This window comes from Triturus cristatus, chromosome 7 (assembly GCF_964204655.1).
Source record: "Triturus cristatus chromosome 7, aTriCri1.1, whole genome shotgun sequence".
In the NCBI taxonomy this organism is placed as follows: Eukaryota; Metazoa; Chordata; class Amphibia; order Caudata; family Salamandridae; genus Triturus; species Triturus cristatus.
Window position 1 is genome coordinate 828,842,478 of NC_140590.1, and position 13,484 is coordinate 828,855,961.

At 46.7% G+C, this 13,484-nt stretch overlaps 1 protein-coding gene across 2 annotated transcripts in view; it reads left to right on the top strand.

Moving 5' to 3' along the window:
- The window catches only part of MGAT4B (alpha-1,3-mannosyl-glycoprotein 4-beta-N-acetylglucosaminyltransferase B), a 1,507,233-nt gene extending 1,495,442 nt beyond the window's left edge, over nucleotides 1–11,791 (top strand). For both annotated transcript variants that reach the window (XR_014966618.1, XM_085617756.1), the window contains one exon: nucleotides 10,765–11,791. Coding sequence is in view for 1 of the 2 variants with exons in the window: in XM_085617756.1 (XP_085473882.1) it covers nucleotides 10,765–10,788 (24 nt within the window). In the remaining variant the exon portion in view is untranslated. The remainder of the gene's footprint in view (nucleotides 1–10,764) is intronic.
- Nucleotides 11,792–13,484: the final 1,693 nt, after the last annotated feature.

Consider the following 13,484-nt stretch of genomic DNA (forward strand, 5'->3'; position numbering starts at 1 on the left):
CTCCTGCTCTGGAGGTCGGTCGACTTCGGAGCCGAATCCACAGCTGGTTCTGACACAGCCTAAATTTCCATGCCCTTCACCCACGCCAGATTGAAGAGTTCCGTGCAGCTAGGGCACACAGAGCCGAAAGGCCTTCCACCTGGACTACCGCCAGCAGGTTTGCTTTCGGCGCCAACTGAACCCTCTGACCAACTCCTGCCCTCTGCTCCAGTTTTGATGCTGCCTCTGCTCCCACAATGCCAGGCCTGGGTAATTCTATTTGAACCTCGCCGCCTGACACAGTGGCCCTAATTGTCTTCGACCAATGTCACGCCCAAATCCGACAGAGGCACCAGTTTCTGCTCTCACATTGCCACAAGGCAGAATAATCTCTACATTTCCTTTTTGGGACTGACTGCGATAATGACTATGACCAGGGGTATTAGTTCGCTCAGACCTATGCAGAAGACAATTGATATGAGGACTTGCAGGACGCTAGTTGGCTAATTGCCTCTCTGGAGACAGTCCTTTTATCCGCCTGGCGCTGCCACAAAAGAATCTGCCTCTATGGTTATGCACTGGGCAGCAGAAGTCCTTGACCTCACTCTCCCCACCATGGAGATGAAACCAGCGTACTGAACGAGGTTCTGCAACCGGGCCAGACTGCTTCTGAGGCCCTGTCCCTTTCAAAGAGGACCTGACTGTTAACCTTCCTCAGGGCAGCGGGTGTAGGCAATCATGTAGCGTCTCTTTCCTGAGTCAGTTTAGTGTTGCGATAGCTCAGTGCCTCCTGTTTATTGGGCAGATTTACCCACACCCTTGGTGGCACATATCCTCCTTGGTGTACTGGAAGACCTTTGCCTTTCCCTTTCTTATGCGATTCAAGATGGTCATGATGGGCCAAATTCACAATTTGTTATGATACCACAGACTCCGCTGGGTGAGCTATAGACACCAGCCTTGTCAATCGTCGACGTGCGTGGCTACGATCAACTGGGTTCTCTGGCAACTTCCAGCCCTCCCTGATGGACATACCCTTCGATGGGACTCACCTGTTTAAGGACATGGCTCACTGTGCTCTTGTGCGTTTCAAATAGAGTAGGGCTATGACTTGCTCTTTCAGCCTCTCTGCCAGCTGCAAAAATACCACCATTCCTTTAATTTCTTTGGCGGAGGCGTTCTTAACCACCAGCCTATCCCACCCCAGCAGGGAACCCAGCAGTTTTGCAGGAGAGAGCTAAGTGCCCATCGCCCTTGGCCAAAGTCAGCATGCTGCTCAGTCAAATGCCCCCACCCCTGCAGGCCCCACCTACCAAACCTCTTTAGTGTACCCTTACAGGGTCACAGCCACCCATTGGGAGGTAGAATCCACTGATGCTATCTGTGTTGGCAAGCAATCACGTATAACAGGTGGGTTCAGCAGAGGTTATGCCCTACCTTTTGTTTATCCCCTCCAGCATCATCCACCCAGCGACGGACGGTGGACTATCTATCCTTTTTTGGCAGGTAGTGCAAACCCTTTTGGCCAAAGGGGCTGTTGAGAGGGTGCAGATTACTTACCAACCCTCCCATTCCCCCATGCTGTGATTTAACTCTCCCCAGTAATAAGAATCCCAGTCAAGGAATCTGCACACTGGTATATCGGTTTGCTTTTGGAGCTGCACGTCTGGGGGTGTGGACAGTCTTTAAAACAACTGACAGCACGCAGAACTTGCCCAATATAGGTCCCGCATGTCACTTTTGGAGCAGTACGGCGTCAGTGCGGGACCACTGGGTGCCACATTTGGTTGCGCCGACGTAACATAAAAAAAGGGTTTTCTGAATCCAGCCTGATGCCTGGGGAATACTCAAAAGGTGGGAAATCTTTGGCTAGATAAAGTCTCTACCAGAAAGAGCATTATTGTAGGTAAGTGACTTGTTATTTTCTTATTTCTAATTGTCTTTCTAGCTAGTCCGATTCCAGAGATACAGTATTAGTATTTAATATTGCATCCTTGTGTTAAAGTTTGGAACAGCCTTGCTACAGAGTAAATAGCTTTTGGAGCATTTTGGGGTGACATACATACTTAAAAATGCTTTTTTGACCTATCAAAAGGGTTTATTTTGACCGGTCAAACTTCAATATTTACACTGCTACAGTAAGGCAACACTTTTAGGCCTAAAGCCATGGTTTACACTGTCACTGAAGTGGATGGCAGAGTTGATCCTGTAGTTCACTAGTGACATTTGACTTACAGGCTCTGGATACATCTTGTACCATATACTATGGATTTATAGGCAAGTTAAAAATGCCTATCCAGCCATGTTAAAAGGGGGTACACAGGCACTTTACTAATGGTTAGTAGCAGTAAAGTTCACAGAGTTCTAAAACCAGCAAACATATAGGGTTCGGGGGTGTGGTGGGACATCGAGGAAGTTGGCGGAAACAAATGAAGCTCCTCTAGCCTGCTGCATAATCCCTGCATAGTGTCAGCACCAGCGAGATCGACGGTGGAGGCCTAGCAGGAGAGACGCGGAGGGACCTCGAGTAGCGTGGATGACTGGGCGCTGGGCGGTGGACAAACACAGAGAGGCAAGAGGCACGGATCGGCGCGGCAGCTCACTAGCAGTGCAATATCTCCTTCCAACCATGAGGAGGGGCAGAGGCAAGAGAGCATAGGGGAAAGAAAGATCCCAACTCCCGGGATAGAAGTGGCACGGAGGAGAGAGCGCCTGGGAATGCTGCCAGCAAACTGACAGGGTGGCAGATTTCCCCGGGCAGGCTTGAAATGAAATCTGGAGGGCCTGCACACAACCGTATTGTCATTAGAAAGCCGAGTCAGCACTCAGTGAGGTGTTTGGAAGATACTGCCAGGGCCCTGCGGACTCTGAATGACCAGAGAAGGCCGGCAATACATCAGCAAGAAAATATGGACAGTAGCTGAAGCAAGAGGAAGCGGGAAAGGGCTCCCTAGTGTCTCGAAATTGAGGTGGGTCTGCCAGAAACCTGTGAACAAGGTTGGGCAAGGAGATGACCTCTATTACAGAAGGAGTCCCCCTCCCATTAAATACAGTGCCAATAGATGGAAGTAACTTCATCGCAAGCTCAAAGGCACAGGAAGCTGCAAAAGGATGAATACATTGGAATACAGGTCCTAGATTCACCACTTGGAAGACACCTGACCAGCCACTACCCCCAGTCTGCAGAAGCCTTGGCGAGAACCCTAAAACTCCTTTTACTCAGGGGCTATGACAGGGGAAAGGGGGTCGAGAGGGCCAACCAAACTAGACAAGTTCACGTCGTACAAACACCAGATGGTAGACGCAGCCATGCCCACAAAACGCGCAACCACAGCCCCACTGCAAATGGAGACTGACGATCCCTTCCTCAAAGACATAATGGAAGCGATCACGGCAGTCCGTACCTTGGTAGAACGACTGGACACTTTCACAACTGAAGTCTCGCTACTTAGAGCAGGCCTCGGAAAAATGAGGGACAAGGTCACCCCAGTAGAGACAACCGTGAAAGGGCTGCAGGGAGACTCAAAAAACATGCAACAGCAGGTCAAGGAAATGCAGTCCATCAGCTACACACCGGAAGCAAAGCTATAGGACTATTAGGGACGGTCACGGCGCAACAGTGTCCGGATATTCGTGGCACCGGAGCGGGCAGAGGGACTGGCAACAGACCTCTTTGTGGAAGAGCTAATCACTAAATATTTCCAGCCACGAGGCCTCTCGAAATTCTTCTCGGTAGAAAAAGTGCACCGTGTCCCAGGGTTAGACCCAAACCCAGGGCCACACCAAGACCCATCTTGACCCGCCTGTTCAACTACCGAGACATCATCTTGCAGCCGGCCAGAAGTGCACCACCAGTAGCTTATGAAATCAAAACCATTACCTTTTCTCCCGACTTCACCATCAAAGTTTGAAAGCTAAGAAGATTGTATAGTGAAGTCAAACAGGAACAGTGTAGCAAAGTTGTGAAGTTCCCTATGCTCTTCCCGGGTAAACTGAGAATTGAGGCAGAGGGTGAAGCGTGGTTCTTAGAGACGCCAGAGGCAGTGTGGGAATAGTTAGAAGGGTGAAGGACAGTGGGGGGCAGCAGCCCCATAGATCGGCATGATAAAAGACGACAACAGCCGTTGCAACAGAGAGACCAGATGACACTGGAAACCAGACCTGAAAAACCAGGAGGGGAGGTGCATCTAGCATGAATAGGTCGATTCAATATTGGACTTACCAACTCATGCAATACTAACTGACTATAGGCAAATCCCACGGCGTAACAAACAGCGATCCACGCAACGGTAAATAGAGACATAGAATCACCATGCAAGTTGATGGTATAATCTGGGTGTCTAATGATAAAGGGGCTGATGCAGGGGAGAAGCTCTGGTCCCCCGTGACTCAGTTTGGGATAGGGTGACAGGCATCCTGCATAGGTGGGGAGGCGGGTAGATTTAGACCCGGATTGCAGGGAAGCAGGGAGTGGGATATGCTTAATGGTAAGTTTTATTGTTATTCTTCTCTTGAACAGAAGGGAGAGGGTGGGAAAGGGAAGTAGGATTACTCCTTATTGGTTGAATGATGTTCTAATGAACTGACAGGGGTAAGAATTGCTGTGTATAATATGCCTAGAACATTATTGGAACAGTATTGCCGTACCACGTAAAGTGCAGATTACAAGACAATGCCTTGGAGCGAATGGGAGGGAGCAATGGGCAAGCCACACCAGAAATGACACACTGATACACACCCGGGGTTAAATCTCCTCTCATGGAATGTAAATGGGCTGAGGGATAGAGTAAAGAGTGGAGTGGTACTCCAATATGTTAAGCGCCAGTCCCCTGACGTCGTCCTGCTCCAAGAGACTCAACTGATCGGCAATGCCTGTAAAGCCTTGGATCGGTGGGGTTATAAACTTTTAGTCCATGCAGGCTTCACCACTGGATCAAGGGGGGTGGGTATAGTGCAGAATAATACCTTTCCCCTATCATGACAATTTATATTGCCCCGGCTTTACACATGCTGGCTTTTCAGGACATAACTATCACAAAACGAGCCCACGGGTCCAGAACATAAGTCTGAGGGGCATGTGGAATGTCACAACCATGCTCGAGAGGGGAATCCCTTTTAAGGACGGTTCCCTTCGAACAGTCCAAAGGTGTCATGCTTCATCATTGGGGTGCCTCCTCATGTAAAGAACCTAGTCTTAATGCGGGCTACAACCCCCTCGCTGTGAGGAAGCGCTCAAGGATGTTTTATATTAAAAGAGGGGTTATTCTAAAACCCTATGTGAGTGTGGTGTGTTGTGGGTGAGGTGCAGTGCTAGAGTGAATTGTGGTTAAAACTGGCTACAAGGTTAGCTCTGGCAAGCTTTATTCTGCTACCTTGTGACAGGATTAAAAACAGATGACTAGTAATGTAACTGCCGACATTAGAGACAGCTGCATTAGAAGACGATCAACATGTTTCGGCCTTGGGACCTATCAGAGTGTCATGGCCTTCGTCAGGATCAAATAACAGCTACTGACACCTTTGGTGTGTGAGGGGAACTGTCCTTAAAAGGGATCCCCTTCTCGAGCATAGTTGTCACATTCCACATGCCCCTCACTTATCTTCTGGACCCCTGGGCTCTTTTTGTGATAGGTATTACAAATGGGGAGTCCGCGCATGCAGGTCCTTAAACCTCCTCCAAGCCCCCCTTGTGTGTATTTTCAGGACATAAGCCATGTACTTGTGGAATTTCCTGAAGGGGAGCTCTTACTTGAGACTTTAATGCCACGCTTTCAGACAAAAAGGACAGATACCCACCGCGACACTCATCACAAACTCACTCTCAGCTTTCCGAATTCCTAGCCGCCATGGGGTTGGTAGATGGCTGGCGGACACACAACCCAACAGCCCAGCTTTTTACGTTCCACTCGGGTGTTCACAATAGCCTCTCGGGAATTGACTACGTAATCCCACTGGCAGACTTAGTGGTGTGCTTCAAGGAGGTACGGCATCTGGTAGGGGGAATATCAGATCACTCACCAATTTGGGTTGTGTATTCTAGTGGGGTGCCGCATTCGAGAGTAGGAGTAACAATGAGCCCAGGGTGGCTCAAACTCCCTCGGGTGAGAAAGGGTTTAAGCCAGACTGTAAGAACCTATTTCAAAGAAAACAAGGGGCCGGTCCAATCATCGTTGACCCTCTGGGAGGCCTTCAATCCAGTTTTAAGAGGACACGCCATCTCTCTGATGGCTTGGCACAGAAAGGAAAAAAGAGCCATCATCAAAACCCTCGAACGCGAGATCCAACAATTGAAGGGCACCCTGACGGGTAGCGACCCGGAGAAATCCAAACATACCCCAACCTAAAAAGAAAGGAGTACAAAGAGATAGTAACAGATGCAACTAGAGCCCAAAACATGGCCACACGGCACAGATTGTATGAGGTGGGAGACGAGGCAGGGAAACTGCTGGCCTGGTTGGACACGTGGGAACAAGCAAGTAGGCTAGTCACTGCTATCAACGCGAGGGCGAGCCAGACAGTCAGCGACCCGCAACAAATAACTCAGGTGTTTGCCAGTCACTACTATGATGTCTACTCACCCTCCCAGTCATCGTCAAAAGAGGATGCGAGAGAGATACTGACAGATACTCCCCTCCCCACCCTCAGCCCGAGGCTCTAACGCTAACAGAGAGTAAAATAGCAGACTAAGAAATAACCAGAGTGATCCGTGGTATAAAGTCAGGTAAGGCATCAGGGCCAAATGGCCTCCCAATCGAGCTCTATAAATTGGCGGCAAGTAAAATAGCCCCCATATCAGAAATATGTACCTAGAAAGTCGAGCGGTGGGGAGACTCCGGGAGGACCAGCGACTGCTTTCCATAGTGTTGATTCACAAGGAGGGAAAATCCAGGGATAATTGTACATCCTACCGTCCCATCTCACTGCTCAACGCTGAGGCCAAGGTCCTCGCTAAACTACTCGCTATGCGCCTAATCCAGATTATACCACAACTGGTACACTCAGACCAGTCAGGCTTCATGCCAGAACACAGCACAGCGCTTAATCTAAGGAGACTAAATGGCGTACTGCCGAGGGTACACACACTGAGGGACGATGCGGTAGTCATGTCGCTTGACGCCCTCATGGCCTTCGACTCCGTCGTATGGCCATATGTTTGCTGTGCTGGAACGGATGGAATTCCCCAACTTCATGGGGCGTTTAAAACTCCTCTATACTGACCCCTCGGCACAAGTGGTGGTAAATCTCGCAGGTTCCCCCTATGGAGAAGGACAACGCTGGTCTGCCCCCTATCGCCATTACTTTTTGCCTTGATGCTAGAACCTCTAGCCAAAAGGGTCAGAAGGTATCCACTGATAAGGAGTCTGCGTTGGGCTGACAGTTGGAAATATAGAATATCCTTATATACAGACAACCTACTTCTATACTTGATGTCCCAAAAGACTTTGATACTTAGAATACTGAATATATTTACAAACTTTGGCAGATACTCGGGATACACCATAAACTGTTTGAAATCCAGTATCTACATATTGCATGGGGTGCCAGCTACACTCCCCGGGGAGTGCGGGCGGGGGTGACGACAGAGGGATTCTGCTATATTGGGATATATAGTACTAACAACTCCGATCTTTTTTATTAACTCAATCTCCCGCCCCTCTGTTGCGCCTGCAGGGCGATGTGTCACTGGAGGACCCTGCCGCTCACTCCGCTGGGGAGGGCTGCCCTCTTCAAGATCGTGGCTCTCCCCTGTTTCCTATATATATGTTACATAACTTACCATACGCAATCCCCGCCAAGTATTTTCAGGCAATAGAAAATGTACAGCGGTCATTGTTGGGGGACGGTAAGCCTCCAAGAATAGCATATCAGAAGCTGGTTCTGGGAAATACTACTTGGCCACACAACTAGTGGCCATCAATGAGTGAACACACTGGCCGCCAGAAGAGCCAGCCTATGAATGTATAAATACGTGTTAGGCAAAGGAGGCTACACTAGAATGCTCTACACCTCCCCCGGTTTCCAGTCACTCACGGGCCCCACGCAATCACCGTCCAACTATGGTACACAGTCCAGAGGCACATGGAATGGAAAGGCACAATAACACCGAAACGCTGCGTCAACAGTTTTCTACAGTTTTTTATACCGACAGATCTCAAGCAGGTTTTTTTTTCTTCAGTTTTTAACATAGGTGTGATATTGATTATTGAGGTTTTTATTTGCACCAATGTATATTATTATGTGTAAGAGTGATGTCCTGTAAGAGATTTGTATCTTTTGCACTAGCACTTTAAAATTTATTTTCATGATATGTATTCTGTGTTTGTACATGATAATGATTTTAACCCTTTCCATGCGTCAGACAGCCCCTGGTTGTCCGACGTCACGGTGGGCGTGTGCCCGGCCGTCCGAATTGCGCATGCGTGGAATTCGCCCGCACTGCGGGGGAATTACAGCAACACATACATCTCCATGTGATCATTGGCTTTTACATTGAGAGTATTGCGCAATATTGCAACTTAATGTTCATTTGTTTTTATGTTTTTTATTTCATTTATTGTTAAATAATTGTTTATCTTTGGGAACCCACATCTCAATAACAACGGGTTGGCCACCTATACTGCTGTCTTGTAAAACAAATTACCTTGATTGGTTAAGATTTAAGGTGGAAAGGTAATCTTTTTGTTGCTCATACATACACCCTGTCCCTTTTCCTTAAATTAGGGTAACTCCCTCGTGTGTTTGTGAGACACAATAACACACTCCTCTATGGGAGACAGAAAAGCTGGGCCCCTTGGTGAAAACCTCTGGTTTTGATAAATGGGACCTAATAAGTAGTTCCCGAGTGGGTGACTTGTGGGTAAGAGGTGGAGTAACCCTTTACAGCACTGCAGAAAGAATATGAGCTAACAGAAACAGAGACATTTCGCTACCTCCAAATTAACCATTCACTGCGGTGGGTAATCCTGAGGGGAACGGAGCTCCCCAAATCATCCCAGCTAGAGGACAGAATCCTTAAAGACCACATGCGTCATAAAGGTATTTCCATGACATACCAGAAACTTGTCAATCATTTTCCTGACCCCCTCCTTAGACTCCGGGAGCAGTGGAAATCAGATTTGGGGGAACTGGAAGACGACGACTGGCAAGAGTCACTGGCATTCCCTAGGGTGGTGGCAATTTCATCGAAATTTCGCTTGCAACAATTGGAAATACTGCATAGAACATAGTATTCCTGTCACGCTCTGGCTAAAACGGGGATGAGGCCAAGACGGAACCTACTGTCACACAATATGGGAGTGAACTCTTATACAGCAATATTTGACTGCCATTGTTGTTAATATAAATGGGATAACGGGAGTTGAGATGGCTCCATCCCCAAAATGGTGCCTCCTGAATGTGTGGGAGACCACTGACCTTGGGGCCTGGGAACATACCTGGGTAACACTTGGCCTAACAATAGCCAAGCGCAATATGGAGAGGATTTGGGGGGCATGAGAGGCTCCGGACCTACAAGACTGGATGACAGATCTTGACAGGTGCATGATAACAGAGAAAACCATATATGAGTGTCGGGGATGTCCGAGGATATGGGAACAAATTTGGAGCAAGTGGCAAGATTTCGGGTGGGGTGAATACCGAGGGACACGGGCTGACGGGGAGGACTCTCCTTGGGAAATGGCGAGAAAAATATGTACTGTGTGTAAATGTACAGATCAGTGATGTATGTACTAAAAACTGTAAAACATGCAATGGACAAAGCCAATGGAATGATATGCACTGTATTTACCCTGTCAAAGTAATAATAAACAGATTAAACAAAAAAAATATATAGATAGATAGTTCGTCAATAGGCAAAAACTCCATAGTGACCAGGCAGAAAGGGTGAATGTCCGGTATTCTACATGCATATAAATATGCACAACTGTAAATTAAACACAGAAGACTAGCTTTTCCTGGACAGTGTGGTATGTGAGATTGATTCATATGTAAAGATTAGTTTGCATCCTGTTTGGCCATTTTTGACATGATGTGACGTAACTGCCATTTGGAGTATTTTTGTTTTCAAATTACTCTGAATTTTTTTGATGCAGGTATTATTTTCCAGGGTACTCTCCTTAGAAGCTCTTCTGCTTAATATGTTTGTGTGGTTTTGTAAATAGTCTAGAACATTAAGTAAAAACTTTGTTAGCCAACTGTGTCATACCTGAGCAGTGTTGGTGTACATAAAATGTTCTGAGTAATTTATTTACCCAGGTAATATTTCTGAAAAAGAAACTGCCCTTTTTTCCCCACAACAAAACAGGCAAGTGGTTGGGTCTGTGTGATGGCCCACTTACACTATTACAGCCCTCATCAACTGTATTTTGGACTCCAAGATTATTATTTCCAAGCTTGTAGAATATGGCAGTTCATTTATCCAGTGGCCTCTGGAAATTTGACCTTAATTGATTGGCTTCCTTTGAAGTAAATAATTCATTTGAAGGTCCTCTGTTTGATACACAGAGCTTTCTGTAACATAGGATCAAGCTTTTTATGAATGTTAGGAGCCACCCACAGGGGGCGGAACACTTCGATCACGCCCATTGCTCTCAAACGTTTGAATGACTTTCCATTCACAGTATAACTAATTTCAGTGCCTTTAAACATTCTCTAAAAGCTCATCTGTTTGGTTAATTTCTTCTTTGTTGTCTTGGTACCTAGCACCAAAATGCTGTCCACTGAATTAATAAAATTAATCATCATGTAATCTTGATTCTTAACGCATTTTGTTGCCTTTTTTTGTAGATATTCATTAAAAAGACTGAATGAAATGTCTATTAGCAACAATGAAGTACAGTTCAACTGTTCCTAGGTCTCCCCTCCTCATCCTTCTTTTCCTCAATTGAAGACATTGCTAACTGCTCTGCACCTGCGTGATCCAACATTGCAGTCAAGTGTTCTGCAGACCTAATGTTCTCAGTCGGGAGAACTTTGTGTACCGTGAAGCAATACTTTTTACATCTAGAAGGGGAGTACCATTTCAAGCTTCAGATGCCGGCCAGGAGCAAGCATGGTGAGCTGCCACATTCACAAAGACTGGGTAGCAGCTCTGCCTTGTGGAGACTTGGAAGCTGCTACCAATTGAGGGTGATCCTGCACATGGTTGGATAATGATAGACAATAATTTGTGAATCTGAACCCGGGTAACACCTCCACATTAGGATCTGGTCCACAACTCAAGAGGCCAAAATATGCAGCAATGTGGGGGTCAAGCTCATGATTTTAGTGAACAAAAATGAGGGTTAACTATTAACGGATCCTCTCACGTTGCAATTCCAGTGCAGTGAAGTGAAGACCAACATCATGGAGACGAACACTTCCTTCTGCCAAGTAAAAGCTCTTCTCTTCACATCTGCCTCAGAGTGAGCGAGTGCCCTCGGGAAAGGCTGAACATACAGCAACATGAGGCAAGGAGATCTAACCACATGGTGCCTGACTGCCTTAGTCCTACAAACAACTTCTTAGCAATTTTAGAGTAGTTTTCAATTCTACTGCAGTAAAGTCCATCTTTACATTTAAAGCAAACCAATAAGTCAAGTTACTATTTGAATTATATATGACCACAAGGCCAGTCTCAAAATATGAGGCATTTGTTCCATTCTCTTGGAAGAAACCCCAGGTCTCTTTAATTTCAGATATACACTGGAATGCGTTATATACTACGTAACGTGGTGTACTTTATTTTTAACTATTGCATAGGTTTGATTTTTCCAATGTACATCTATATAAAACAAAACAATGTGCACTGTAATAAAATGTAATAACATTTAAATGTGTTTTAATTTCTCTTGCCATATTATATTGTGCTACCGTGAATGTTCTTGAAGAATTAGCAAACAAGTTAATTTATTGAAGCTTTGCTTTCAACATATTTGAATTTTTTCTCTAACATTTGTAAATACCACTGATATACACTGGGACAACACTATGCAAACAAAATTCATTAATCAGGAGTAACAGAAACTGCAACAGAAGGAAAGAGGCACAATAATTTTGGAGGAAATAAACGGGAGAGTGGTCAAAACCACACTTTCAGATAGAGATTTCTACCCGCAGATTCCTCACCTTTAAAAATGCCCCAGGTGTCAGACAAGCTCCGGAAACTTTTCAGTAGTACCTAATGAGCCAGAAGGCAGCACCATGCGGCTCCGCCCTGGTGCAGTTCTGCTCTGAAAGTGACGTGTGGGGCCTATATAGGCGCCACCCCTGCACAATGTCAGTTCTTTTCTTTCTGTGCCTCTCGAAGTGGATTGGGAGCTACTCTTGTCTCTCCAAGACACTTTTGCACTGATTATTTCCACAAAATGTTCACAGTGTGCAAGGGATGTCATCACCCTAAAACAACAGATTTTAAGTCCTATACGTAATGTCGCAAGCAGATATCTGTTTCAGATCCTTACCAGGTTTGCTGTGGTGTCTTATGTCAAGCCAAGACTCTAAGACCTGCAGAGACTGTGCGTTCGATGAGCCTGAGGACCATCAGGAAACAGAAGGCAAAACTTTACATTACTAAACACAAGAAGACGCAGCACCAGGACCATTTCAAGTCCTGCTCCAAATCGACAATTCGTTACTTGTCCCCAGAGCTGACTGAGCCACTCTCGAGAAAGTAGGGTAGGGCTTGCTCTCTGGGCCTTTCTACCCAGCCTCATCAGCAGTCTATCCAGTATTCCTTTTGTGGCTTCGGCCACTGCATACCCAGCCACTCTTTCCCACCCCAACATGGAACCCAGCAGTTTTGAGACTGAGGCCGTGGTGCCCACAGCAAACATGCCACCCAATCCACCACCCCTCCCGCAGCCCCACCTGCCAAACTACTTAAGTGTACCCTTGCATGGTCACAGCCACGCAGTGGGAGGCAGAATCCACTAGTTCTATCTCAGTTAGCAAGCGATAACTATGCACAGGTGGATTCTCCGAATTGTTCTCAAGGGCTACTCCCTGCCATGCCTGTCGTCCCTGCTGCACCTTCCTCTTTCTACCCAACAACTGGCGGCAGACCATCTCTCCATTTTGAGGCAGGAAATGTAAGCTGTTTTTTGCCCAAAGGGACTATTGAGAGGGGTGCTCTATTAAGATCTGCTATGCCTTAGCAAAAAAGCAGCCTTTGGAAGGACTTTGTGCCGATTTCTTCTGATGGATACATCTGCCAGTGGATTCCTCATCTTGTGAATATCCCTTGCGCCAGCAACATTCGGAAAACTTTTGTAGCAGTCCACGCCGATGAGGCCGAAGACGACGTCACAGAGACATGGCTCCGCTCGCGACTCCGCTGACGTCACCGGCTCCATAAGAAGACCTCGTCGGCGTGATGACGTCAGTTCCCTTTTTTCCGCGCCGTCGAAGCCAACGGATTTCGGGAATCGCTGTTGTTAGCGTCGTGGATACTTTGTGTATTTTCATTGCTGTTTCTTGTCTTCTTTGAAGATGTCATCGAGGAAGTCTGGATTTAAGCCTTGCCGGGA